Source organism: Cydia amplana, chromosome 8 (assembly GCF_948474715.1).
Source record: "Cydia amplana chromosome 8, ilCydAmpl1.1, whole genome shotgun sequence".
In the NCBI taxonomy this organism is placed as follows: domain Eukaryota; kingdom Metazoa; phylum Arthropoda; class Insecta; order Lepidoptera; family Tortricidae; genus Cydia; species Cydia amplana.
The window spans coordinates 8,065,495-8,090,497 of NC_086076.1; the positions used below are offsets into that span (position 1 = coordinate 8,065,495).

Here is a 25,003-nt window from a genome sequence, read left to right on the forward strand (position 1 = left end):
TGTGCGGAAAGAGAAGAGTCGTGGATTGTATTGGGCCTCATACATTCCACGACTCTTCTCTTTCCGCACAGACTCTACTTCCAACCCACTCTGTTGTTTTGATAAATCACAAGTCTGTGGAGCCCTCAATAAACGTTTTCTGCTGATCGTGTATTCGATCTCACTATATTCTAGTTCTCTTTGGTATGACGTCATTAAAACCTGTCATGCACTTCTGCAGTTTGACAGCTCACGAAATTGTTGTGGTTTCTGAGTCATCCCTCTTTCTTGGGAAATATAAAAATTTGTCTATTTGTGTTTAAAGTTTTTTACATTTTAAAACAATTACGTTGCGGGTCAGCAAACCTGTCAATCAGTTCTCAAAGGCAAACATATATATTTTTATAAATGGGTAACGAAATGTCTTCATCTGCAATGGAAAGTATCCTTTTCAAATGTTTTCGAGTTTTAGTGGAGTTTCGATTCATCAATTATAATGTTGATATTATGTATAGTAAGTTATTAAACAGGGCACTATGTAAGACAAGATAATATATTTAGTTTTTAACATCCTAGTACACATAATAGGACTAATTCAAGGTGAGTCAATAGCCTGTAGATTAAGTAGTTTCTGCGGGACTGATGCAATTATATTTTTGTAGTGTAATTTTACTTTCGTTATGTTGTCCAGAATCAGATGCAATGAAGTAGTTGTTTTTATGATGAGATGAGATTACTGCATAAGGGTTTCAATCTTACATTTTTTAATTAGTTAAACTTAATTTTATTGTTGTGATTCTCTATATCCTTGAAAAATGCCTTTCTATTCTTTGAAACTGTGTTTTCTCTAATTCGACCACCACCGAAGAAGTATATATTTTTCAATTACTACAATATAATATATAGGTAAGTACAGTAAAAGTTTTTGAAAATGTCTTTATTTCATAACTACAATAAGGCCTTTGCCCAGCAGTGGAACACTATAATGGGCTAAGAAAAAAAAAGTACAATGTTAGCATAAATTACAAATTTTATTTGTTTTACACTAAGCTAAGTAGCTTTGCTTACTTACTAGTGACATAAGTTAATTGAGCTGAAATTAATATATCTATAGTTTTCATGATATTGTAATGTGGCTATGTGGTTTTAATTCTGTAATTAACAAAAACAACCACACAACACAACAAGTTTGAGCGCATAAGAAAGGTCTTAAGGTGGAGTTGATAGACATGCAAAGGATAGGAGGCTCATTAGGCACCTAAAGTATAAAAAATGATGTTTTAACAGTAACTGGTATAATAGACACCTTTAATTAATTATTAAGGTAAAATATTATTAATTAATTGTCAATTATAACTCCTTAACTCACCCCTCCAGAACATCTGTTTAATCTAAAATTTGCAGTGAAAGAGCTTGAGAGAAACTCAAAAAAATGTGAAAAAGAAGAAAAGTTAGAGAAAGAAAAAGCTAAAAAGGCAATCCAGAAGGGCAACATGGAAGGTGCTCGGATACATGCGGAAAATGCAATACGGCAGAAAAACCAAGCATTAAACTACCTCAGAATGTCAGCAAGAGTAGATGCCGTGTCAAGCAGAGTGCAAACAGCACTCACTACAAGAAAGGTTGGTATTTTAATCTATCTAATACGTAGGTTGCCCTGAAAGTTTCGGGAATTGGAAAAAATACGCGTTTAAATGAAATAAAAGTACTTTTATTGTTTTTCAAAGTATTCTCCTTTGTGTTTAATGCACTTTTTCATTCTCTGAAACCAGTTTTCAAAACAGTTATTGAACTCTGAACTGGGGGTTGACGAAATGGCCATTTTATAAGCGTGGACTGCTTCTTCCGCGGTCTGAAAACGCTGACCACGCAACCGATTCTTTATTTTCGGGAAAGTAAAAAAATCGTTGGGACTTAGGTCGGGGCTGTACGGAGGATGGTCCAGTAATTCGACTTTTTCGCCCTTCAGATAGTCGTTTGTTTTCTGAGCAGTATGAGGGCTGGCATTATCATGGTGTAGTATAATACGGCGGTTAGGGTTATTTTTTCGCAGTTCAGCAAAAACAATCGGTAAACAAACGCCTATATACCAATCGGCATTGACAGTTCTTCGATCTTCAAGAGCAATAGTCGCCACGTGACCCGATTTGGAGACAAACGTGGCTACCATTTTTTTGATCGTGCTGCGAGAACGAACAACTTTTGTTGGCTTCGGCTCGTCTTCGTAAACCCATACTCGAGATTGGTTTTTGGATTCAGGCTCATATGCGTAAATCCATGACTCGTCACCTGACACAATACTAAAAACGGCAGTTGAGCTTCCTCCATTAAATCTTTTTAGGGTTTTGTGGCACCAATTGACACGGACCGTTTTCTGCTCGTCAGATAACAAGTGAGGAATCCACCGGGAAAACAACTTCCGCACGCCCAACTCTTGCTGTAAAATAACTTGTACCTGACTCATTCCAATGCCTAAAGTCTCCTGAATTTCCCGATATGTAACATGCCTATCTTCTTTTATCAGTTGGCGAACAACATCGATGTTTTGATCGGTAACGGCAGTTTTCGGTCGACCCTCACGTACGTCATCCGCAAGAGACACACGGCCACGTTGAAATTCCGAATACCACCTGTATATTGTCGTCTTCGAAGGTGCTTCACTACTAAAAGCAATAGTCAATCGGTCTCCACATTGTTGTTGTGTTAATCCACTTTTAAAGTCATAATAAATCATTGCTCTAAAACTTTCGCGGGACAGCTCCATTTTCACCAGCGACTCAACGACTTTAAAAAACAATTGAAAATAGAACATTGTTTTTTTTTTCTAAGTGGCCAGTGTTTTCGAATAATGAGACTATGCTTGTAACAAAGAGGTATAACACATGTCAAATATACGTTCCTAAGTATGCAATTCCCGAAACTTTCAGGGCAACCTACGTACCTTTAAACGAGCAATTCTTGTTTATATATATATATATATATATATATATATATATATATATTTCAGGGATCTCGGAAACGGCTCTAACGATTTCGATGAAATTTGCTATATGGGGGTTTTTGGGGGCGAAAAATCGATCTAGCCAGGTCTTATCTCTGGGAAAACGCGCATTTTCGAGTTTTTTTTTGTTTTCTGAGCAAAGCTCGGTCACCCAGATATTTAATCTCTATGAAACATTATGTTAAATATTGTTAATAGACTTGTTTACAAAATAAGTTGACCCTTAACTGCAGTTTGGTATTAACTTGAGGGTTTTTACTTATAAATGACATATCAGTGTGATTAGAAGGGGACACACACCCAGCTGTTTCTTGGGCATTTTCCTTGGGAGGTGGCTTGTTCTGAGTGGAGGCGCCTATTGTGAAGCACCTTATAAATTGTTACTTGTCTCTGATCCTTTTCTTTGTTCATACATTATATTCTTATAAATATGCCAGTTATTTGGAGGGTTGCTAGTATTGCATGATGTACCTTACTGTTCAATTGCTGCATAAAAAAATAGTGTACAAAAGCCATCCAGCTCTTTGTCTACGATTACATGACACTAGCTGAATCTTTACATCAAGGGAATGTAATTAAAGATTATTTAATTATGTACTTACTAATTATATTGTTTTTACCTAAGCTCAAAAAGCCAAAAGCAAATCAAGTCAATATGTGAGCTGTAGAACACTTAAACAATGATTGCTTCCCCATTGTACAACGTTTCCATGACAAAAAAAAAACCAACGGGTTGCACTCCGGGAGTGCCGTCAGAAGTGAAAACTCAATTACTACTGCAAAATGTCTGCAGCCCTATGTATAATTGAGGTTAACACCATCTAGCGTTATTTGGTCGCATTACTTGAAACCCCTAAGCACATCACTGTTAGTACTCTAGTTATATTAATACCAGTTAGAGGGAAACTCACTAGATGGCATTTAAATCAATAAAGAACTCAATGACATTGTTCGATCAGGTCACGTGTCCGTCTTACGTCTTACGAATCTTACCTCTTGCGAGTTAAACATTTTTTCATTGATTGAATTTACAGGTCACAAATTCCATGGCAGGCGTAGTAAAAGCCATGGATGCAGCAATGAAATCTATGAATCTTGAGAAAATCTCTACACTCATGGATAAGTTCGAGAGTCAGTTCGAAGATCTGGACGTCCAGTCATCGTACATGGAGAATGCTATGTCACAAACCACTACCACCACAGTGCCGCAGGGTGATGTGGACAATCTGTTGCAGCAAGTGGCTGACGAGGCCGGGTATGTATTGATTAAACTTATTATTTTATTAGTCACAGTTAGTAGTAGACGTAAGTACATAATTATGATAATATAAGTATGTTAATAAATACCGTCATCTACAAATGATAATGCACGCATTGTTTGGAGATAAATAAACTTTCGATTAGTTTACTACTTTGTTGCTCAGGCCTATAACTGCGAACATCTTCGATTATTCGTCTATTTTCCTTTCCATTGCTTGAAAAAACAGGAGTTATAACAACCATGACTCAGGAACAAATATGTGTGATGAGCACAGATATTTGTTCCTGAGTCATGGTTGTTTTCTGTGTATTTAAGTATTTGTATATTATATCTATCGTTGCCTGAGTATCCACAACACAAGCCTTCTTGAGCTTACCGTGGGGCTTAGTCAATTTGTGTAAAAATGTCCATTAATATTTATTTATTTATTTTATTTATTTATATGAATTGACCTCTGTCCCTTTGGGGCTATTCATAAATTACGTCATTTCAAATTAGGGGGAGGTCTGGACATCGGATGATGGTAGCATGACGTAGGAGGAAACGGGGTCATTCGAAGCATGATTTTTGGCTGATTTTAGGGGGGGACGGGGGATCAAAAATCGTCAAAAATAGATGACGTAATTTATGAACAGCCCCTTTGCAATAAAGATGGTTAATAAAAAATTCAAATTGGTCATATCCACTTATAGCTATGACGTATGAATTGATTACAAACGTCAAGTGAAAACTAGCACATTCAGATCTAGGGCTCCATATATTGCGTTCAGCACTTCCGATTTAGGTAGTCAGTCAGTAGTTAGTGTACGGCCTGAGTAGCGAGCGTCTAGCGGAGCGTTCCGCGGGGCGGGAACGTAGCGGCAAGCGCGCTCAAAAAAAACAAAGCTATCAGCTTGTCACACCTGCATACCCATTTGTATGTGTACAGAAACATAGAGAAAAAAATACATAGAGTGCTCACTCCATACATCAGTTTTAGTACCAAAAAGACTATTAGCATCTAGCATCGAGTAGTGGAACTATCAGTACTGCTACTTGACAATAGATGTAGCACCGACCGGAAACTCTTATCTCAACAGCATAAGACTTTCCGGTCGGTGCTACATCTATTGTCAAGTAGCAGTACTGATAGTTCCGCTACTCGATGCTAGATGTAGACGCTGAAATTAATAGTCTGAACTGATGTATGGAGTGAGCACTCTTGTCTTACTATATTTCTCTATGACAGAAACGAACAGTCGTAACGCCTACATTTACATTTTCAGTCTGGAACTAAACATGGAGCTGCCGTCTGGTGTCCCGAGCACGTCGGTAGGCACGGCCACAGTCGTGTCGCAGGAACAGGACGATCTCACGCAGAGATTGGCGAGGTTGCGGCAAGCCGAGTAACGTCAGACTATTGAGATTCTGTACCAGTAGACCAGTATCACGATCGCGTTAAGCCCCGTCTCCATATCGCGCGGCAAACCATCGAACATTGGCTCGCGAGCCCGCGAGTTGGCTCGCGAGCCAACCCGGTATCCATTGCGCGCGGCTGCCGCGCGAGCCAATGTTCGATAGCTTGCCGCGCAATATGGAGACGGGGCTTTATATCCGACGAGCATTCGTCCCTCTCGCACTTACATAAGAGACAAATGTTTTATGTTTCATGTATGCACCCTGTTAGGGCATTGAAAGTAAATCTTAAATTAAAAATATGCGTGGTGCATCTCTTTTCGTAGTATAGAAAACGAGATGCAAACATTATTTGTGCAGAAGGGGACCGGGCGTGTTGTACGTTGTGGCCTATATCGGAATTAATAATGACACTTCAAGTTTTTAAAACGGGGCTCCTTTACTGTTGCTACAGCTCACGCACGCGCTCACTAAGAAATGTAAATTTCCTGCATTAGATTTCAACGCGATTTTGCTAGCTGGTCTGGTGGCACTGGCCGCGTAGCCAACATGCCAATCGCTTAAGCTCCGTAGCGATCTAAACGCAACTGTCACTGTCGCACTATTATGGAAGAGTGATAGAGAGACACAAAGCGGACTTCCGGTTCGAGCGCCATCTTGATAGCTTATTATACAGTAAACTAATGTGGTGGTGTGCAGTGAATGGAGAATTAATCTTGAATCGCGTTTAACCACCATTTTGGAGTCAACTGCCGGTTGTCCACGTGCTTCTTGTAAAGTCCGCTATCGCTTTACAAGAGCGAATAAAATCACCGTACACTGTCTTGTACTAACCGTACAATTTCAATCGTTTTACCTTGCTCCTACGACCTTGATACTGGCGAAATTGCCCCACTGGGCTGAAGCCATATTTTAAAAAAAGGAGAAGAAGACAAAGCGTTTCGTTGTGGCGATAGCGATTGTCACCTTGGCTAGGCCGGCTGATTATTATAAGGTCGAACTAGTTTTGTATAAAGCCCTTGCTACACGGTCGCCGACAAGCCCCTCAGACCGCGTGGCCTTGGTCTGGACGGACCGTGTAGACAGTTGTTTCCAACAAAATTTGACCAAAACTGACCAAGGTCAGACCAAGGACAGACGGTTAGAAGGCTTGTCGGCGACCGTGTAGCAAGGGCTTTAGTGGCAATACAATCGCTGTTGCGTTGCGTTTGTATTGCGATTGTTTCGACGCTGGGTAAAGATAATGTCTTGAAAATGTATATTGAACATAAACCTGTATTTCAAATCTATAGGTGCCTACTTGTTTTTTTAGTGTCATTAATTTTAAATATAAATAACTTTTTTGAGCGACCATACAATAATGTACAGATTCGTCCATTATTTTCCATTGTATTAAATAAAATTTGCTTTAAATAAAACTTTTGTCTGTAAAGTTTTAAGTTACAAAAAATTATACTTCACTATATTATCAGAAAAATCTAGTAATTTTTTTTATGAAGCTTGTAAAGGTAAGTTTAATGAAGAATTATCGTTTATTTGTTTTGTAACATGCTTTTATAATATTATTATACTGTGATGAGGTTACTAAGGACTTTCATTCTCCGACTGGACTAAGTCAATGTGGCTAATTCAGTTTCTTTGATTTTCAATCGTAGGAAAAGAAAACCATTGCTTTTGATTGCTGAAACTAAAAGCAATCGCTGCTTTGTCGATTAAATTATCAATTTTGTTCGTTGTTCGATAAAAACGCTAGTAGACGGAATAGTCCCTATGACGGAATTAGCCACATTGACCTTACATATTTACAAAAAAAATCCTATTTACAACCCATACCTAAGTCAGGGCAACGAGCTAAGCCGTACAGCAGAAAAAAGAACAATGTTCGTGATAAAATACATTTATTTATCATAAAACGATCAAAACAAGCATAAATCAATACAAACAATATAGCTTCAAATCGTGTATCGTTATATTCGTTATGCCTACAAACTAAACAATTGCAAATGCAGAAATCGTCAAATACTGTTCCGAATACTTGTATCCGTGTATGCTTAACAATAATACTAACTACATATATGGCAATATGACTTAGGGCGATGAATAAGGAACTGTTGTCTTTGGTCGGTTGTTAGGCGCCGTTGTTGGCCGAGAAGGCTATTTGGTAGAAGATCCAGTCCTCGAGGAAGGAGGGCACGAAGGCTCGGCTCTTGGAGAACGTGACGGATGGCTTCAGCTTGGTCAGCTCCTGCTCGTACAGCTCGAGGGACTCGGAGCTGGTGGCACCGTTGCCCTGTTTATAAACAATATTATATTAAAGGAGGTATTACCCTAAAGCTTTGGATTCCTCCGAAAACGGTGCCGTCATATTACGGCCGCTATATAGCGTTGACTGACGTCACTAGAACGTTGTCTATGTAAACAAGATGGCGCGGTTTCCTAGACAGCGTTACGTTACGTTGATTGTCAAAGTAACGTAAGATGACGGCCGTCATGACGGTGTCGATAGTTTCGTGAACGTTTTATTAGATAGCGGTGACGCCATTTTGAATAAATGACACGAGATTTGAATAAATGATTCCGTACTACGATTATTTTCCTCTTCTGATGATATTTCATCCTCCAAGTAAATTATAGATGATCAAGCAAATCTTGTCAGTAGGAAAAGGCGCGAAATTCAAATTTTCTATGGGACGTTATCCCGTCGCGCCCACTTTTTTCAAATTTGCCGCTTTGACCTTGGTGGATGACGGTGTGTTATGACGCCGTGGTACTTTCCACATGTCGCCACCGTAAAGACGGCCGTCTTTTGCGGCCGCTATATGACGGCCGTCATATGACGGCACCGTTTTCGGAGGAATCCAAAGCTTGACCCTTATATTATACCTAAGAACTGATGTAAAAAGTAATGAAATAAATGCATTTGTATTTGTATTTTGTATTATTGAAAGTAACTAGGTTATTAACCTTTTCCATGCACGCCGTGTCAAACACAAAAGCTGTCACTCGGACGCCACATCATTGAAGTGTCAAAACTGAAGTTGAACTTTATGTATATGTACGTAGGTCGATGTTGCTCTGTGGTCTGTGACCGATTAATCGGTCTTTGGCGTTGAACCTACGGTGCGGATATATCGGTCATTGGCGTCCAAAAGGTTAAATAGGGAGTATTACTGCAATGTTTTGCCGCCAGAGTGCAGCACTAGTGACTTAAGTGACAACCAGGTACCAAAAAGACTATTAATTTCAGTGTCTACATCTATTGTCAAGTAGCAGTACTGATAGTTCCGCTACTCGATGCTAGATGTAGACACTGAAATGAATAGTCTTTTTGGTAAGTACCAAAACTGATGTATGGAGTGAGCACTCTTGTCTATGCTTAAGTATACCATAGAGTAACTTATACAATACATACTGTACCTTTCGAACGCCAGTGCCAAAAATTTGCTACTGAATGAATAACCTTTCAACTGTTAATTACAGTCCAAATTGTCTGGAACAGATACGGGACAAGGCAGTTGAGGGGTTAAACTGTTTTTTGACAAGTTTTCACAGACAATCAAATATGACATTGATACATCAAGGCGGTTTGTTTACAAAGGGGGAAACGCGAAATCGAAACTCGGCTATCTGCCTCTTTATTGCTCGAATATTCAAGAGTGATAGAGAGGTTAGTTAGGTAACAAAATTTCGACTCTCTCGTTTGCGGTAGACTCTTAGATTTTGACTTATTGTGGGAGTGGCGCCCCCTACGCAGACTTTCGCGTAATATTCCCTATTGCAGACATTTTTAGGTTAACTTTTGACCTTCGCCAGGTAAAACCTTATGGTAAGATTAATTCTGTGTATTTGACTCTATGAGGTACTTACGTGTGTCATAAACTTCCCATCAGGCTTGAGTATCTTGAAGGAGGAGTTCAGGATGGTGATCATGAACTCCCAGAGCTCGCCGCAGGCCGAATCCGAGATGGGAATGTCGGTGAGGTCCCCAAATATGTAGTCAACCTTCTTGCCTTCTTTGATGAATTTGTTTATGGTCAACATGCAGTCTTCTACGATTATCTGTAATGGGAACACGTTTTTTTGTTAAGGCGGGATATCAGTGCGGCACGGCACGGTATGATGATGATGTATGATGGGCTCACGCGCGTAAACATGAACAAAATGTGCCAGCAACGCACTTTATGGCAATGTTCGCGCACAACCGCAAACTCGTATTATCATGCCGCGATCAGAAAGGGATTAGAAATAACAGATTTCCATACACTTACGTCAAAATCAATATGGATTGACAGCTATCTCAATCCCTTTCTAATCGCGATTCAGTAATACCTTGCCTGTTCGTCCCCTTCCTGTCCTAATCTAAAAGTAGTTTAAATGTTACTGTTGGACAAATAGGGCAAATTTGCTTTGAATGACCATGTGATATTGATCTGACCTGATACAATCAATACAATGTACTAAAATTTGCACATGGCGCGTTATGCACCATTTTAAATATTGGCAGATTTTACTCTACAGATAAACATGGAATTAAAACCCGACTATCGTGTATTTTATGATTTCGTTCCCAGGCCGGACGACCCGATAGTCGGGATCGTGGTACTACAGCAGCTTTATATGACGAAATGTTTGTGGCCTGGCGCGGATGTCTTGTTTGGCTGGGTGGCAATGAATGTGTTAATAGACTACTCACTTCATAGTTAGGCCCCTTTCGTCTCTCCAACACGTCGCCGCAAATGGGGCGCAGATGCTTATTGCATGCGCTCATCACCACCTCGTCGATCTCCAACATCCACACGAATTTTGGCTTTTCCTTCAGCAACTCGTATAGGAGCGCACCGTCGCCGCCGCCTGTTATCAAATTAAATCTCACAGAATAATATACACGGTGGCTAAAAAATAACTGCATTCCCGTTGCGCGTTGCCAGGGAGGTATTGGGATTAAACTGAGCAACTTAATGGCTCATACATTTCGGCTGGTCCATAGAAAATGGATCAGCCGAAATGTATGAAACAGTCAAATTTTTTTTGCGATTTCGGGGTTGGTCCCATAACTCCCATAGTAAAAGTTGCTCAGTATAATCCCAAAACCTCCCTGGCAACGGGAATGCAGTAATTTTTTAGTCACCCTGTATAAGGAAGTGGGAATGGGTACTTATAGAAAAGTTAAGTGCCCCATCTCTCACAAGCCTTTTGTAGATAGAGTTCGTAAATTCTACATTCTACCCTCCCTGTTGATCTCTTATTATTTTACACGAAGTTTATCACGCTTGTCCTACGATATTCCTAAAGGTTTCGTCTCACAGGCGCGTGTTTCGGCCGGGGCGTGAGCGGGGCGCGCCGCTATTACACATATAAAACGCTCTCGCCCCGTCCGGAAAATGCGCGTTTGTGACGGAACCTTAAGGCTATCTAAGCGAGTAATGCGATTTCGCATATGACTTTGTCTATATGGTACATACAGGTTTAGTTAGTTTAGGTTTTTTTTTCACGGCACCATATTCGTACATTTGACATTTATTGTAAATATTGTAATCACAAATTCGTACTATGAAAATAACCCTTCGCGCTAAATAACTATTCGAGTGAATGAATGCCTATGTTCAGAACAACATAGCGAAATACAAAAGTAGGTAACGAATAACAGTTTTGAACAGGCTAGACAAAATTGCACCTTATTTCAATGCCACCAGGACTTTGAAAACCTTTTAGTAGGTATGTAATGTTAAACGTTCCAATTTGGTTCCAATACCTAATCATAGTGTTGTTACAAAACTTGTATCTTTTTATAGAAGTTACAAGAGATGAGATCAGATTGAAAATCGTTGAGTAGATGACGATAAATAGGATAATACTCGTAGCCAAGACTTGGTAGTTCAAGTGCAGGGGATTGACCAATGGGCGACCGAGCACAACTAGATGGCAGTTGGACCACTTGGAACCATGTTGCCAGCGCTAAAAATACATGTGACTCCTAATTTCGGACGGTTTTCTGTCTTACCTACAAAGTGAGCAACTGAGGATTGTGGTTTACGGATATAGCCCTGTTACCTACTGTACATCAGTCAAGTGTAAAAATATGGGTGCACACATCATAGTCAAAAATATGTCCCATAGCTCTTATGTCAGCGAATTAAGAACTATGGGACATATTTTTGAGTAAGTTATATGCACCCAAATTTTTACATTGGTACCTGTAGGTACCTACGTGAAATTCTTACCTAAAATAACTATTTCCTTTCCTTCATAGTTTTCCTTCCCTCGTTGCATCAAAGTTTCTGTGTATACAAGATCAGCCTCTGAAATATCTGCAAGGAACATGAAATCAGGTAGTTATTTAAAATACAGCCCTAAAATATAAAAAGATTAACAGCTATTACCTACTGCAGCAGCATATTAGTAATCTTGCTTTTGGCAAGAGCAATAGTATTTTATACAATCGTGATATAATGGAGAGCTTTTCAGACGAGTACCGTGTTTAGGCAACGAAGCTTGCTGAGTTGCCTAAGTAAGGTACGAGATTGAAAAGCTTGATTATATCACTATTGTATACAATACTTTTTCTACGAGTCAACAAAAAAAATACTTAAAACTAGTAAAAGAATCATATATGTAGGTAAAAAAACCGGCCAAGTGCGAGTCGGACTCGCGCACGGAGGGTTCCGCACCATCAACAAAAAAAAGAGCAAAACAAGCAAAAAAACGGTCACCCATCCAAGTACTGACCCCGCCCGACGTTGCTTAACTTCGGTCAAAAATCACGTTTGTTGTATGGGAGCCCCACTTAAATCTTTATTTTATTCTGTTTTTAGTATTTGTTGTTATTGCGGCAACAGAAATACATCATCTGTGAAAATTTCAACTGTCTAGCTATCACGGTTCGTGAGATACAGCCTGGTGACAGACGGACGGACGGACGGACGGACAGCGGAGTCTTAGTAATAGGGTCCCGTTTTTACCCTTTGGGTACGGAACCCTAAAAACCAAAAGTATACAGCTAAGATGCGCGAGCAGCCGCGATACATTCATACTCTTCCGCGACACGACCCCGCGCCCCCGGCCGGTTGGTCAACGACACCTTCTCGTAACTCATGAGGCCCTCTGGTACTTGCTCCGCGCTTTCGATTGGTCAATTTCATTATAGTTGACTAAACTGTATCGAAATGAATATTATAGTTGACTAAACTGTATCGAAATGAATATTATAATTGACTAAACTGTATCGAAATGAATATTATAGTTGAGTTGGGGTCCCATAGTGAAAAAAGTATGCGATATCACTTTGGTATACGAAGTCTTAATTCAAGCATTGCAGTCGACGAGTAGAAAAACAGATAAATGTAATATATAGTAGATAGCGACTAACGGCACGAGGTGCAATCAAAACTGTTAAAGAGTAGATTTCCTTCAATATATTTTAAGAGCAAGAGCAATACCAATATTCTCCGTGAGTTGTAATATTGGCACATGTGTAAGTACCTACTTACCACCCTACTACTTACTACTTAGGTACCTATACCTACAGTCATTTTTTAAGTGTAACGGTGTAAGTATATCTATGACACCGTAAGATTGTAAACCCGTTTAAAATCTAACGTAGGTTAGGTTAGGTTAGATTATAATCTCCCTACCGTCAGTTTATAATGTAACTAGCGAGATTATGACGAGTGTTTACAATTTTACGGTGACAATATCTACACGGTGTGGCGTTCAGTACAGTTCAAACGAAGGCCAAAGATAGAACTAAAGACCGATTTAAACTCCATTGACCAACAAAAACTAAGAGTTTCGGAGAAATCATCGATTTCATATTTCTTTGGCAAGCGCTCCAGCTCATAAAGGTTTATAAAATTCAAAATAAAAAAAAATCATATATGGAATAATACATACCTACATTTTAATAAACTCAAATTCCTAAAATATTGCTATTTAACAAAAAAGAATATTAAAAACTAATGTAAAACAGCCCTAACAAACGGATTAAAACTAGTAGAATTCGGGTGTATATTAGTAATATTAGTATAGATATACTAGTCCGGCCTAGAGGCCGCTCTAAGATTTCCAGAGAGTTTTTGTACTGGCCTCCTAACGCGCCTCTTCGTTATTTTTCGAGCTCTAAATGACTTAATTCCCAACGTTTTTATAACGTTAGCAATCTTTGTTATCGCTCGGATCTTGGCAGCCCGTCGTAGAATCCTACGCTCTGGTAAAGTAAATATTCTTTTCTGTCTTTTCTTGAATACAGAGTTCATGGAAGTTCCAGGTTGAGGTTGCATGTTTTGGTTAGCTTTAGTATAAGGGCTAGGCTGATCGGCATCTTTATCAATATTTTCAAAACTTGCCAATGAGTTTATGATTGATTTTATTTCCACGTCTAGTTTTTTAAATTCTGTCTCCAGGGAGTCGTGAGAATCAGTATCCATTGTACAAATAAAAATTACTTAACAAATTCTTGTAATCCTATTTAAAAATTCTTGACAGCGAGAGTGACATATACTTGAACTTGACATTTTTAGACAAGATTCTACTTAGGATAGAACTCTTAATTCAAAGTTTGTCCAGTAAACAGGTTACAAATTAGATCACTAGCGCCACATAGACCTACGTGCATATGCATAAAGTTCAATTTCAGTTTTGACACTTCGGTGACGTAGCGTCAGCTTTTGTGTTTGACACGGCGTCGAAAAGGTTAAATACCTAATAATAGTACTTGTAGGTAGGCCTGTGCTGCGTCTGAGATTTTCCGCAATGACATGCTAAAACGCCTGGATATCCGTAGCATAATGCATGTTTATTCATCTAGGTATTATTAGATCGAAATGACGGAACGTGGTAAGGTGCACACGCTGCACAATGTCATGGTTCCAGGATAAAAACAAGAAAAGGGATTTACCTACAATTGATATGAGCAATATGAGATACTTAACCGGAAATTCCTAATTTTTCTGCTTCTGTAATATAAGCTACTTATATAGGAATCTGTTAATACATGTTTACTCACTTTGCAAGTCATCTAGCACCAACATGTTCCCAAGGGACTTGGAGTGCACTATCTGCACCCTCTGGAAGGGGGACTGTTCGTCGAACACAACATTGTCGATATCGTACTCTAGAAGTCTTTCATCTGAAAACAACCAGTCATTAGTCACGTCGTACAGGCTGTCCTTATAACTGGGCCAATTCTAGCAACATGGAGGACAAAGAAATTGTGTACGGTAAATTCGACATTGTGGTGACGATCAACTTGCTAGCAAACTTGCCTGCACACAAAGGGTAAGATTTCTACTTATCTAGTAAAGTTCCTCTTATCAAGATTTAACTGCGGTGCATTTCGTATTCTGAAGGCACTATTAGATAACAGTATTTCCTGAGTATTACCTACGTTATCTTTCACCATCAACATGACTTCACGAAGCCGCTAGTTACTATGTAGTGTGTGTTAGGTACTGTGTAATACTTAACACAGATTCACGTTAACGGAATTCATTAATTGCTTAGTAACCATAATAATACAATACATGGTTTATTTTTAAATCCCACTGTTATTTATACTAAGCCTAGATACTAAGTTAATACCATTCCATGAAAGTCCTTGTAGGTACTTAACTATAGGTAGTCGACAATCGACATCAAATGTCCTTACATATGGAATCCTGGAACATGTCAATCCCATGAATATTCAATAACATATTGTTACAGCTCTTACAGCTTGGGTCATAAATGATGACACTTTTCTTTAGTCTCATATATGTCCACGATGGGCCGGAGTTCCATTTTGCCGAATTTTCCATGTATTAGCGTTCAAACACACAAAAAACTACAACCCCAAAGTCATAATATAGGTAGGTACTAGGTACCTATTCAATTCAATGTATGTATGTATGGCATCACATGTGTTTGAATAGCAAACCTGTAAGCGACATTTTGAAGATTGTCAAAGCTACTTGCTTATAAAGACAAATAAAAGATCAAATTAGAATATTTCGAAGAATTGAAACAAAAAAAAAACATGCTATTACATGATAATATGCTTGGGTCATTGACGAAATGGCTGAACTACGATGTTCCGGAATCCGGATATATTTGGTTTGAATCAAAAATATATGGCTTTTTAATAGGATAATTTTCTTGTATCCGTTATAGTACATTACATACCTAGGGAGGTGAATTCGTGAATGCTCCAGATCGCAGGTGTTTGTGGCCCGAACCGAAGGTGAGGGCCATAAATATGCGATCTGGGGCTTTACGAATTACCGCCCGTGGTTTGTCTAAAGTTTTACCTCTTGCCTTGGCCAGGAAGTGATATTTTCTCCCCGATGGGCCTAGGGTGACGTAAAAGTGTTTAACAATCATGGCTTGATTGATGTTTCATGAGCATCTGAATTGCGTAATGGCACCCAATGTCTACCTACTTAACTAAATTTAATAAACTGTCTGCTCGGAATCGAGCGCTTGTTTCTAGATTTAAATTTCAATCTTGCGTTTAGATTCAAATCTCGCTCGTATCTCGTATCTACCTTCTGAGGGTCTACCGCGAAAATCGAAGTTCGTCAATTGCGGACATTTTTCTCTGTCACTCTAATTACATCTGAGAGTAAAAGAGAAAGATCCCCGCAATTTGCGAATTTCGGTTTTCGCGGTTAGCGACCTGTTTATAGCGGACAATCGTAGTTTGGCAGCTCGACTCGACTTGGTCAAAATGACCTAAAGGCTTCGTCACACAGGCGCGTTTTCCGGGCGGGGCGTGAGCATTTTATATGTAAAAGCGGCACGCCCCGCTCACGCCCCGCCCGGAAAACGCGCCTGTGTGACGAAGCCTTAAGGAAATCTAGAAACTGATACCGACAAGATTACTAGTACACAAATAAAAACAATCTGAAAGAATTACGTTGATAAAAGCTATTCTTGTCAGTAGAAATTGAGTGTGCGTGAGCATTTTATATGTAAAAGCGGCACGCCCCGCTCACGCCCCGCCCGGAAAACGCGCCTGTGTGACGAAGCCTTAAGTAAATCTAGAAACTGATACCGACAAGATTACTAGTACACAAATAAAAACAATCTGAAAGAATTACGTTGATAAAAGCTATTCTTCGAAATATTCTAACTCAAGCTAAAGATGAATGATATTTCTTGCGTTCATCAGTGGCGGGGCGCTAAATAGATTATTTTCATGTAAGTATTTTCATTGGTTTACCAGAGTTAATTCTACTTAACTTTTTACTGCAGAAGATGCCAAATTATCTAAAAATGAGTAATCCGTTAGAAAACGTATATCCATGGACGCCTCGCCACTGGAAGGCATCTAAGGTCAATGTGGCTAATTCCGTCATAGGGACTATTCCGTCCATTAGCGTTTTTCTCGAACAACGAACAAAATTGATAAATTCATCGACAAAGCAGCGATTGCTTTTAGCTGTTTCAGTAATCAAAAGCAAATAAATGGGTTTTTTCCCAACGATTGAAATCGAAGAAATATACGCTCGTGGACGGAATAATACCTATGACGGAATTAGCCACATATACCTTATATCTTTTCCATCCTTATTTACAATGGCTGTGAAGTTATTTTAAAAGTGAAAGCTGTTGTCAGAAAGGCAGAAAACTCACCTGACGTCGGGTAATACCTGCCGAAGAGGCAACGTTTTAACGGCGCATAAGCTTGGGATTTTATCACACTGATGTACTTTTTCAGCTGACTCTCCAATACTCTTGCGGACTATTGAAAAAATATTAAGGAAGAACAAATCCAATAAACATGCAAATAACAATAAATAAATATCTTATTCAGGGTTGTTTTATTTAAGGTTGAGCGTTTGTACTGAAATTTAAAAAATGGAAATTAATCTGTTAATATCATTGGAATATTAAAAGGGTAGAGGAACATACCGTTCATGTCAATATATGTATAGTGTACAGTCGGCAACAAAGTTCCGTATCCACCGTATTTCTTTAATCTATCTAATACCTTTAAACGAGCAATTCTTGTTTATATATATATATTTCGGGGATCTCGGAAACGGCTCTAACGATTTCGATAAAATTTGGTATATAGGGGTTTTCGGGGGCGAAAAATCGATCTAGCTAGGTCTTATCTCTGGGAAAACGCTAACTTTTTAGTTTTTGTATGTTTTCCGAGCTAAGCTCGGTCTCCCAGATATTGACTATTATACAGAGTCTTTACACAGAGTGGATACTTTACTTTGAAGCTGTTTAAACTACTCAACCATCTCTTAAGGTTGCGTCACACAGGCGCGTTTTTCGGGTGGGGCGTGAGCGTTTTATATGTAAAAGCGGCGCGCTCCGCTCACGCCCCGCCCGGAAAACGCGCCTGTGTGACGGAACCTTTAGATGCTATAAAATATAATTATATAACTTATAAGTACAAATACTATAAAAAGTATACGTAAATAAATCTATTCTAGGTGTCGATCTAATATCTGAAACTATTTCGTGACGAACAATAATTATACTTATAAATATACGGGGTGAGCAATCCAAATGGGGCAGTGAGAGGAAATCAAATGTATAATAAATATGCATTTTTCCATACTCCGATAACTCCGATTTCGAACCACAGCAGAAAAAAAGTCTTGTATAGCAAAAAATAATGAAATGGTACTTAATTATAAAATAATTATATGTCTAATATACCGGCAAAAAAAAGAAGTGTTAGACAAATGATAAATTGGTAGCATTCATAGGTAAAAAGTATGGGGTAAATACCAAATAGGGTACCATCTAACCTGAGCTAGTAAGGTAAACGTCAAACTTATAGCCCCTTTTAATTGTTGGCAATAGTTTAACTCTTTCGCACTCCAATGACATTCTGACAGAACCTTCCAGTAGTTTAGTGTTCTAGAAAACAAAACACGCTCAACCTTATCGCTAGCTGGTTAGTTTTATGGGATTACTAGGTATGGTTTTATCAGCTGACACAGATTTCACGGCAACCCACAACATAAGAAGTAGAAACGAGTAGGTAAATAAAGTTGGTTTTATCAGAAAAGAGTTTTATAGATGTGATAGCATCTGTATTTCATTTCTTTTACTTTTTATTTATTCAGTCACAATTTACATAGTACAGTCACGCTCTGTGATTATTACGCCATTAGAGTTCTAGCTAAATTGGACATTCCTTAGCGTATGGAACAACCAATTTAGCTAGGACCCTAAATCGCGTAACAATTCCGTGTGGTGACTGTATATGAATATAAATTATAATTAAAATTATGTATGATATGAAAGACCCTTTTATAGGTACCGGCGTCTAGAGGTTAGGTATTAAAACAAGATGACATTATTAAATTGGGTTTATATCAGTAAAAAATGTAGAATAGATATAAGTACTCCGACCTCCGACACAGCCACTTAGTCAGTAGAAAAAGGCGGCAAATTTAAAAAATGTAGGTGTGAAGGATTAATTTCCCATAGAAAATTTTAATTTCGCGCCGTTTTCTACTGACAAGTTGGGGCTTGTTGATTTTTCATGGCTATGGTACAAAATAAACCTTACTTGACAACATCATCTAGTTTCAAAATAATGATATTATTTCAGAGGAAGTGAGGAACATTATTTTCTATGCAGATAACTATATATTCTTTATTATTTTACTTCACCCTGCCACTACCTTACTAAAATACCGGTGGCTTAAAAATACTGAATTTTTAAATATGTGATTACTTTTAAAAATACAGTTATATTAACATATAATTATGATTTCAATTATGAGTAAATACATGTTGTTTCTCAATCTAATTGATCATAATTGACTTCAAACGAACATATTGTTCAATTTCTAATGTTTTTTAAATTCAGTATTAGTCCAGTCAAACCAGAATCTAGTGAATTTCCATTACTGCCACTGACATTCTAGGGTAGGAAAAATTTATATAGAAACGGACAAGTACTGAGCATAAGGGTAACATTCCATTTATGACCGCAGCTGCACTACTGGTACTGAACGAGTCGCTGTTACTGTCAATTTCCATAGTAAAATGAACAGTAGTGCAGCTGCGGTTGGAAATGGACTGTCACCTTAATAATCATAGATGTAAGGGATTTTGTTTGCTTTAGTCCAAAGTTAGTCCCATGTTGTCACACATTTTTCATTTAGCCTCAAAAATGTTGGAAAAAAAAACTTACTATTAAACCCAATACAACAATCAACAAATAATATTGGTTAAAATTTTGAATAAGGTGCAATTGTTAAAATTTGGAAAAAGAGGAATTGAGTTAAAACATAGAAAATCCTTCAAATTAAAAACTCAACAAAATAATGGATCAATAAAAAACCGCTTCTCGAACCTGAACTTGGGAGGTAAACATCAACTCTATGGCCACGCTTGATAAATGGGAAAAGTTTGATTCTTCGCAAATCCAATAAAGATTTTACAGCATTTTTCAGTAATTTTGCAGTCTAAAATGAAGTTACTTATATTAAGCAATACTCTCATAGCTAATATAGCTATTCAGTTATATTTTTTTTTTTATTTATAAAATTTCTACCTTGTTTTTTTTTTAAGATTAGAAAAATATTGGTCAAATTGCCCATATTTCTTTATTTATTATAGCCATATAAGTTCTTGTTTCAATAATTAAATATAGTCTGTCAAACAACTTTGTCAGTTGAAAAGGGCGCAAAATTCAGATTTTCTATTGGGTGACCCTTAGTAGACACATTTTTTAAATTTGCTGTTCTTTTCTACTGACGGAAATGGCTTGACAGACTATATATGCTTAAGAACATAACAGACATTTTGACACACTATTTTTCTAAAAAAAAAAACTAGCTATATGAAAAAAAAAAGATTAAGCTAAAAAACTCCATGGCCACTGTTAACGGTATACTAAAATTAACTGCATTACTTTATCAAGTGCCCTTAAATAAATCAGCTTTTATAAGATTTTATAACAAATTGATAAGTTTTATTTTCTAATATACATATACTAAAGGTAACTTCTTTGTTTGTATAAGAAGTTTTGGCAAACATTTCATAGCCCCTTACCTGGCTGAATGCCAATACGTTTAAATTTATGACACAAGTGTTATAATTTTATGAAAATGTAAAGCTATTGGCACTGTAGATAAAATAATGCTCAGTAACAAGGTACATAAAATGCACATTAAGGTAATAGCGGTGGTAAAGGAATTATTCTTAGATTCTTACCTTGAAACTTATTAGAGGTTCCTCAGAGTCTTCTTTGTAATATTCAATGTTTACAGTCACCAGCCCACGATCGAACAGTCTTACTGATACTGTCGTGCCCTTCTTACCCGTTAATAGTTTCAAGGACCCGCCATCCACGGCTACTTCTGCGGCTAAAATAAGATTCGGCACATAATCTTTTAAAACGGTTTCCAGCTGACTAAAGACCGCCTTTTGACCGCTTTTGTCGCCTAGACGGGCGGGGTCAATCGAAAAGTCCATTAGTAACGTTTGCACCGACATTATTTAATTTGCACAAAGATTGTACTATTATTAAATATGGAGTAATACTTGGACGGGACCGGGAATTGAGGAAGAATATTAAGTGGTACTTGCTGTATTTTTGATTGAAAAGGGAATTGACATGACATTTATTAAAAGGGTTGCATGTTGTAAAAAATGTTGTGTAGAAAATTTTCTAAATTCGATTTTTGTACTAAAAATTTAGAAAAATAATTTTAATGTATTACTTTAAACAAACCTTATCATAAGAACATTTTTGTTATTTTTGTTTTATATTATATAAGAGGATTAAGAGGCCAAAATATTGGAAGACTGGCAGCACGAATCTCGTATAACTGATGGCCTACCGCGAACCACGTTCGACGTGTTGCATCTCTGTCGCACTTGTAAATTCGTACGTAAGTGTGACAGGGAGGCAACACGTCGAACGTGGTTCGCGGTAGGCCCTCTGGATGGCATGAGCGGTGGGCAATGACCGAATGAGATACACGTATGGAACTTTCAGTAGGAGTAGAAGAGTTTCAGTAGGGTTCGATATTCAGTTATATTGTTCGTCCCTGTCGCTGTCTCACTTTTATTCCTCACCGTATGGTGGTGGGTAACAAATAACCCGACCAAATTACGTAGCTTGTTTTTGGTACGTTATCAGTAATGTTAAAACATGTTTTTAATTTTGTCGCATAGTGTATGTTCTGTACCTCACAGGCGCACGCGTATAGCTCATCTCTAGGATCCTACCATCTATGAGGCTGAATTGCCATCATTGTCTATAGAAATACTACCATCTATGTTGTCTATGTATGTTTGACTGACCTAGCAACACTCATAGAGTGCCTCTATAATCTGTGGTCTTTCTTTTGGTAAAAATCGGGATCGTGAGATTCTTGTGATATGGCCGGAAATAATACCGAAGAAGTAGAGGTGGGTAGGATAACATCACAGAAGACAAGAAGCAAGGCTTCTACCCGAATTTACGGAATATCTTATCCCACTTCCCTTACTTATTGCGAGTTCTGGTGATGTGGCTGAACTAACTTTCACTACAGCATTTGTTTCGTGTTCACTGGATTTTTTTATCATTTTATAACTTCCTGCTTGCTACTCTCTGGTTTAATTAGGGCAGAAGGCTTCAAACATACCTTTGTATAACGTTTTGATAGTTAATACGAAATTGTTGGAGGTTAGAATTATCAGAAAAATGACCTGTATTTTCAAGGGGTCCGCGACCACCGATGTGAAGACCAACAGTTCTGCGGAAGTACCGCCAGAGTTCCTTATCAAGCACCCCCTACAGAACACTTGGAGCCTTTGGTTTTACGACAACGACAGAAACAAGACATGGGAAGAGAACCTGATAGAACTCACCACATTTGATACAGTCGAGGACTTTTGGAGGTATGTTGTTGAAGTGACTTATTAATAAAAGCTAAGATAAGAAGTGCTGAATAATGTGAACCTATCATTTTGTCTGCCTGTGTAAGCATGTGTGTGTGTGTGTGTAAAAAATTACAATTAAAAAGTGTGGCAATGTCATTATTAATGTCAAATTTCTATTAAATCAATGATATTCCAGTTGTACGATAATTTGAGGCCCAATGCCAATGCAACAAACCCAATAAATTTTAATTAAGTATTGTTTAATATTATTTTATTTAAAAATGGTTTTAACATTAATTGGTGCATTTGAATGCATTTCAACAACAGTTTTTAATTGATGCACAGTTTGCCTGTGACCATGAGAAATGCTAGAATCTGATAAGTACCATTTGCTTTTATAATATTTTGCCTAGAGTACTTAGCTTTTAAATATATAAACCATACTTTTAATCCAAAATTTAAGGGCACTAGGAATTAAATAATTTTCTATAACATATGTATCAAATTTAAATTAATATTTTCTAGACTATACCATCACATAAAGCTACCTTCAGAATTGCGCCAAGGCCACGACTATGCGGTGTTCAAACAGGGCATCCGTCCCATGTGGGAAGATGACGCCAACAAGATGGGAGGCAGGTGGCTTATCAGTCTTGAGAAGAAACAGCGTAACTCTGACTTGGACCGGTTTTGGTTAGATGTGGTAAGCACTCCATGCAATATATTGTTTACTAGCGACCCGCCCCGGTTTCGCACGGGTTAACAAATTATATATAAACCTTCCTCTTGAATCACTCTATCTAATAAAAAAATCCAAATCAAAATCCGTTGTGTAGTTTTAAAGATTATAAGCATACATAGGGACAGACAGCGGGAAGCGACTTTGTTTGATACTATGCAGTGAGCTGCCAGCGCCAGCAATTTTTGATCAAGCGTGCTCGTGTCGCCACTGACAGTAATTGTACCACGCAGAGTAAGTTTGGCATAGTTACGGGAGTTATAAATGTGCTGTAAAAACCAAATCAGATCTTTGTCTTATTTATCAGACTGTGGCGAAATGAGCTGGATATGTAATGTCTTATATATCAGACTCTGGCCGTTAAAGGGTTAAATATTAGCATAGTGTTATCAATCACAGCTTATCTTGAGAGAATCTTTGCTAGGTTACTTTCAGTCTGAGTACACATATGATATTCTATTAATTCAGAATAAATTCGTCTTTTCTTTATTTGTCAAGTCTTCACTGCAAAAATAAAGTTTTTATACTTCCATTGCCTAAAACCTTTTGTGTACTGATCTGAGGCCACATTAAAAGTCAATCTTGTTTATTTTCAGGTTCTTTTACTCATTGGGGAGAATTTCGAGAATGCTGATGAAATTTGCGGTGCAGTTGTGAATGTTAGACCTAAACTTGATAAAATAGGTAAGTCATGCTTATTAGTATTTTTATGTTGATTTTGTTCCACTTTCATTATTAGTAATGGTTCAACCGGGTCCCACTAGTTAACATCAAGTTGTTACCAGTGGTTATGACTGAATTTTTTTTCTCACCTGTCTCCAGTGGTAACAACTAAGAAAATTTATTCCCAGTAGTTACCACCAGCTCACTTTGGTGACCAATGTGGTTTGGTTACCACCAACTCACTTTGGTGGTAACTAGGTATAGTGGGTTTTTTCTCAGTTGTACCCAGTGTTAAATGGTAAGAAAAAAGTCCCAGTTGTTATCCAGTGTAACAACTTGTAATGGTAACTAGTGAGAATAACCCGTTCAACTTGTATTGCACCCAATTTTATAAAATGGGCCAAAACTTCTTTCAGTTTATAACTTTTTTTTATATAAATTCTTTTTTGTTTCAATGCTATTTATATATTCACATTTGCTCGATATTCAGTTATACAATTGTAATAATGTAATACCAAACTGTGCATTGTCTGAAATTCATCTATGTACAATTAAATAGGTCCTGAGTATAAATGTACAAGTGATATTTTTATTTTGTAGGTGTGTGGACAGCCGATGCTTCCAAACAGCATGCTACTATAGAGATTGGCAGAAAACTGAAGGAGCAACTCGGAATCCACGGGAAAATCGGCTTCCAGGTCCATAGAGACACTATGGTCAAACACAGCTCGGCCACCAAGAATCTGTATACTGTTTAGTCTGAATTATTTGTACTACATGTATGGGATAACTCGTTATTATGAATAACAGGGTATAAAAGTGGAGCTCTTCTTGTCATACAAATCTATTGAATATTTAGTTTATTTTAGTGGAAATATTAGTCTCAAAACGTACTAATCCGTGTGATTAAGTGTTGTTGGTGTAAAAAGATATTTGGAATCGCTTGGCCACGCAACGGCGCGGACCACGGCTGTGTTCTGCTGTGTAAGCTCCATGTTTAGTGGTGCCGCTTCAATGATACACTTCTATACCTTGTTACTATGTTGTGAACTAAATGCTAAGTTATTATTCGCACTGTGTGCGAGTACTAACGATTTTTCTATGGTTGGTCCAATTGTGAAACTTATTGATTAAGTAA

At 37.9% G+C, this 25,003-nt stretch overlaps 3 protein-coding genes across 5 annotated transcripts; 2 read left to right on the top strand and 1 right to left on the bottom strand.

Annotated features, from left to right (window-relative positions):
- Positions 1–221: 221 nt before the first annotated feature.
- On the top strand, positions 222–5,674 carry LOC134650032 (charged multivesicular body protein 1b). The gene is made up of 4 exons (XM_063504854.1): positions 222–421; positions 1,357–1,601; positions 4,015–4,235; positions 5,507–5,674. Exons 1-4 carry the CDS (start codon positions 388–390, stop codon positions 5,628–5,630), a joined length of 624 nt encoding a protein of 207 aa, XP_063360924.1. The 5' UTR covers positions 222–387; the 3' UTR covers positions 5,631–5,674.
- Positions 5,675–7,517: 1,843 nt separating this feature from the next.
- Positions 7,518–21,209, bottom strand: LOC134650034 (spermine synthase). 3 transcript variants are annotated; one of them, XM_063504855.1, is made up of 7 exons: positions 20,805–21,209; positions 19,942–20,053; positions 14,638–14,760; positions 11,858–11,944; positions 10,330–10,487; positions 9,504–9,695; positions 7,518–7,926 (listed from the first exon to the last, which is right to left on the bottom strand). In XM_063504855.1, exons 1-7 carry the CDS (start codon positions 21,084–21,086, stop codon positions 7,765–7,767), a joined length of 1,116 nt encoding a protein of 371 aa, XP_063360925.1. In that variant the 5' UTR covers positions 21,087–21,209; the 3' UTR covers positions 7,518–7,764. The 3 variants fall into 3 exon arrangements, with proteins under 3 accessions (XP_063360925.1, XP_063360926.1, XP_063360927.1); XM_063504856.1 differs by lacking the exon at positions 19,942–20,053 and adding an exon at positions 17,244–17,352 and having other exon boundaries at positions 20,805–21,207; XM_063504857.1 differs by lacking the exons at positions 19,942–20,053; positions 20,805–21,209 and adding an exon at positions 18,380–18,514.
- Positions 21,210–21,882: 673 nt separating this feature from the next.
- On the top strand, positions 21,883–24,732 carry LOC134650035 (eukaryotic translation initiation factor 4E-like). The gene is made up of 5 exons (XM_063504859.1): positions 21,883–22,007; positions 22,303–22,481; positions 22,989–23,166; positions 23,799–23,886; positions 24,466–24,732. Exons 1-5 carry the CDS (start codon positions 21,978–21,980, stop codon positions 24,621–24,623), a joined length of 633 nt encoding a protein of 210 aa, XP_063360929.1. The 5' UTR covers positions 21,883–21,977; the 3' UTR covers positions 24,624–24,732.
- The last annotated feature ends 271 nt before the right edge of the window (positions 24,733–25,003 follow it).

What these genes read in the sequence shown, in the direction of transcription:
- LOC134650034 (XM_063504855.1), bottom strand. Translation starts at nt 21,086, where the DNA reads ATGTCGGTGCAAACGTTACTAATGGACTTTTCGATTGACCCCGCCCGT. An exon ending in AACCTCTAATAAGTTTCAAG is followed by an intron (nt 20,054 to 20,804) that starts GTAAGAATCTAA and finishes ACTTCATTTTAG; the next exon opens with ACTGCAAAATTACTGAAAAA. An exon ending in GAAAGGGGCCTAACTATGAA is followed by an intron (nt 9,696 to 10,329) that starts GTGAGTAGTCTA and finishes TTCCCATTACAG; the next exon opens with ATAATCGTAGAAGACTGCAT.
- LOC134650032 (XM_063504854.1), top strand. Translation starts at nt 388, where the DNA reads ATGGGTAACGAAATGTCTTCATCTGCAATGGAAA. An exon ending in GTCTTCATCTGCAATGGAAA is followed by an intron (nt 422 to 1,356) that starts GTATCCTTTTCA and finishes TCACCCCTCCAG; the next exon opens with AACATCTGTTTAATCTAAAA. An exon ending in CAGCACTCACTACAAGAAAG is followed by an intron (nt 1,602 to 4,014) that starts GTTGGTATTTTA and finishes TTGAATTTACAG; the next exon opens with GTCACAAATTCCATGGCAGG.
- LOC134650035 (XM_063504859.1), top strand. Translation starts at nt 21,978, where the DNA reads ATGGCCGGAAATAATACCGAAGAAGTAGAG. An exon ending in ACAGTCGAGGACTTTTGGAG is followed by an intron (nt 22,482 to 22,988) that starts GTATGTTGTTGA and finishes AATATTTTCTAG; the next exon opens with ACTATACCATCACATAAAGC. An exon ending in ACCGGTTTTGGTTAGATGTG is followed by an intron (nt 23,167 to 23,798) that starts GTAAGCACTCCA and finishes GTTTATTTTCAG; the next exon opens with GTTCTTTTACTCATTGGGGA.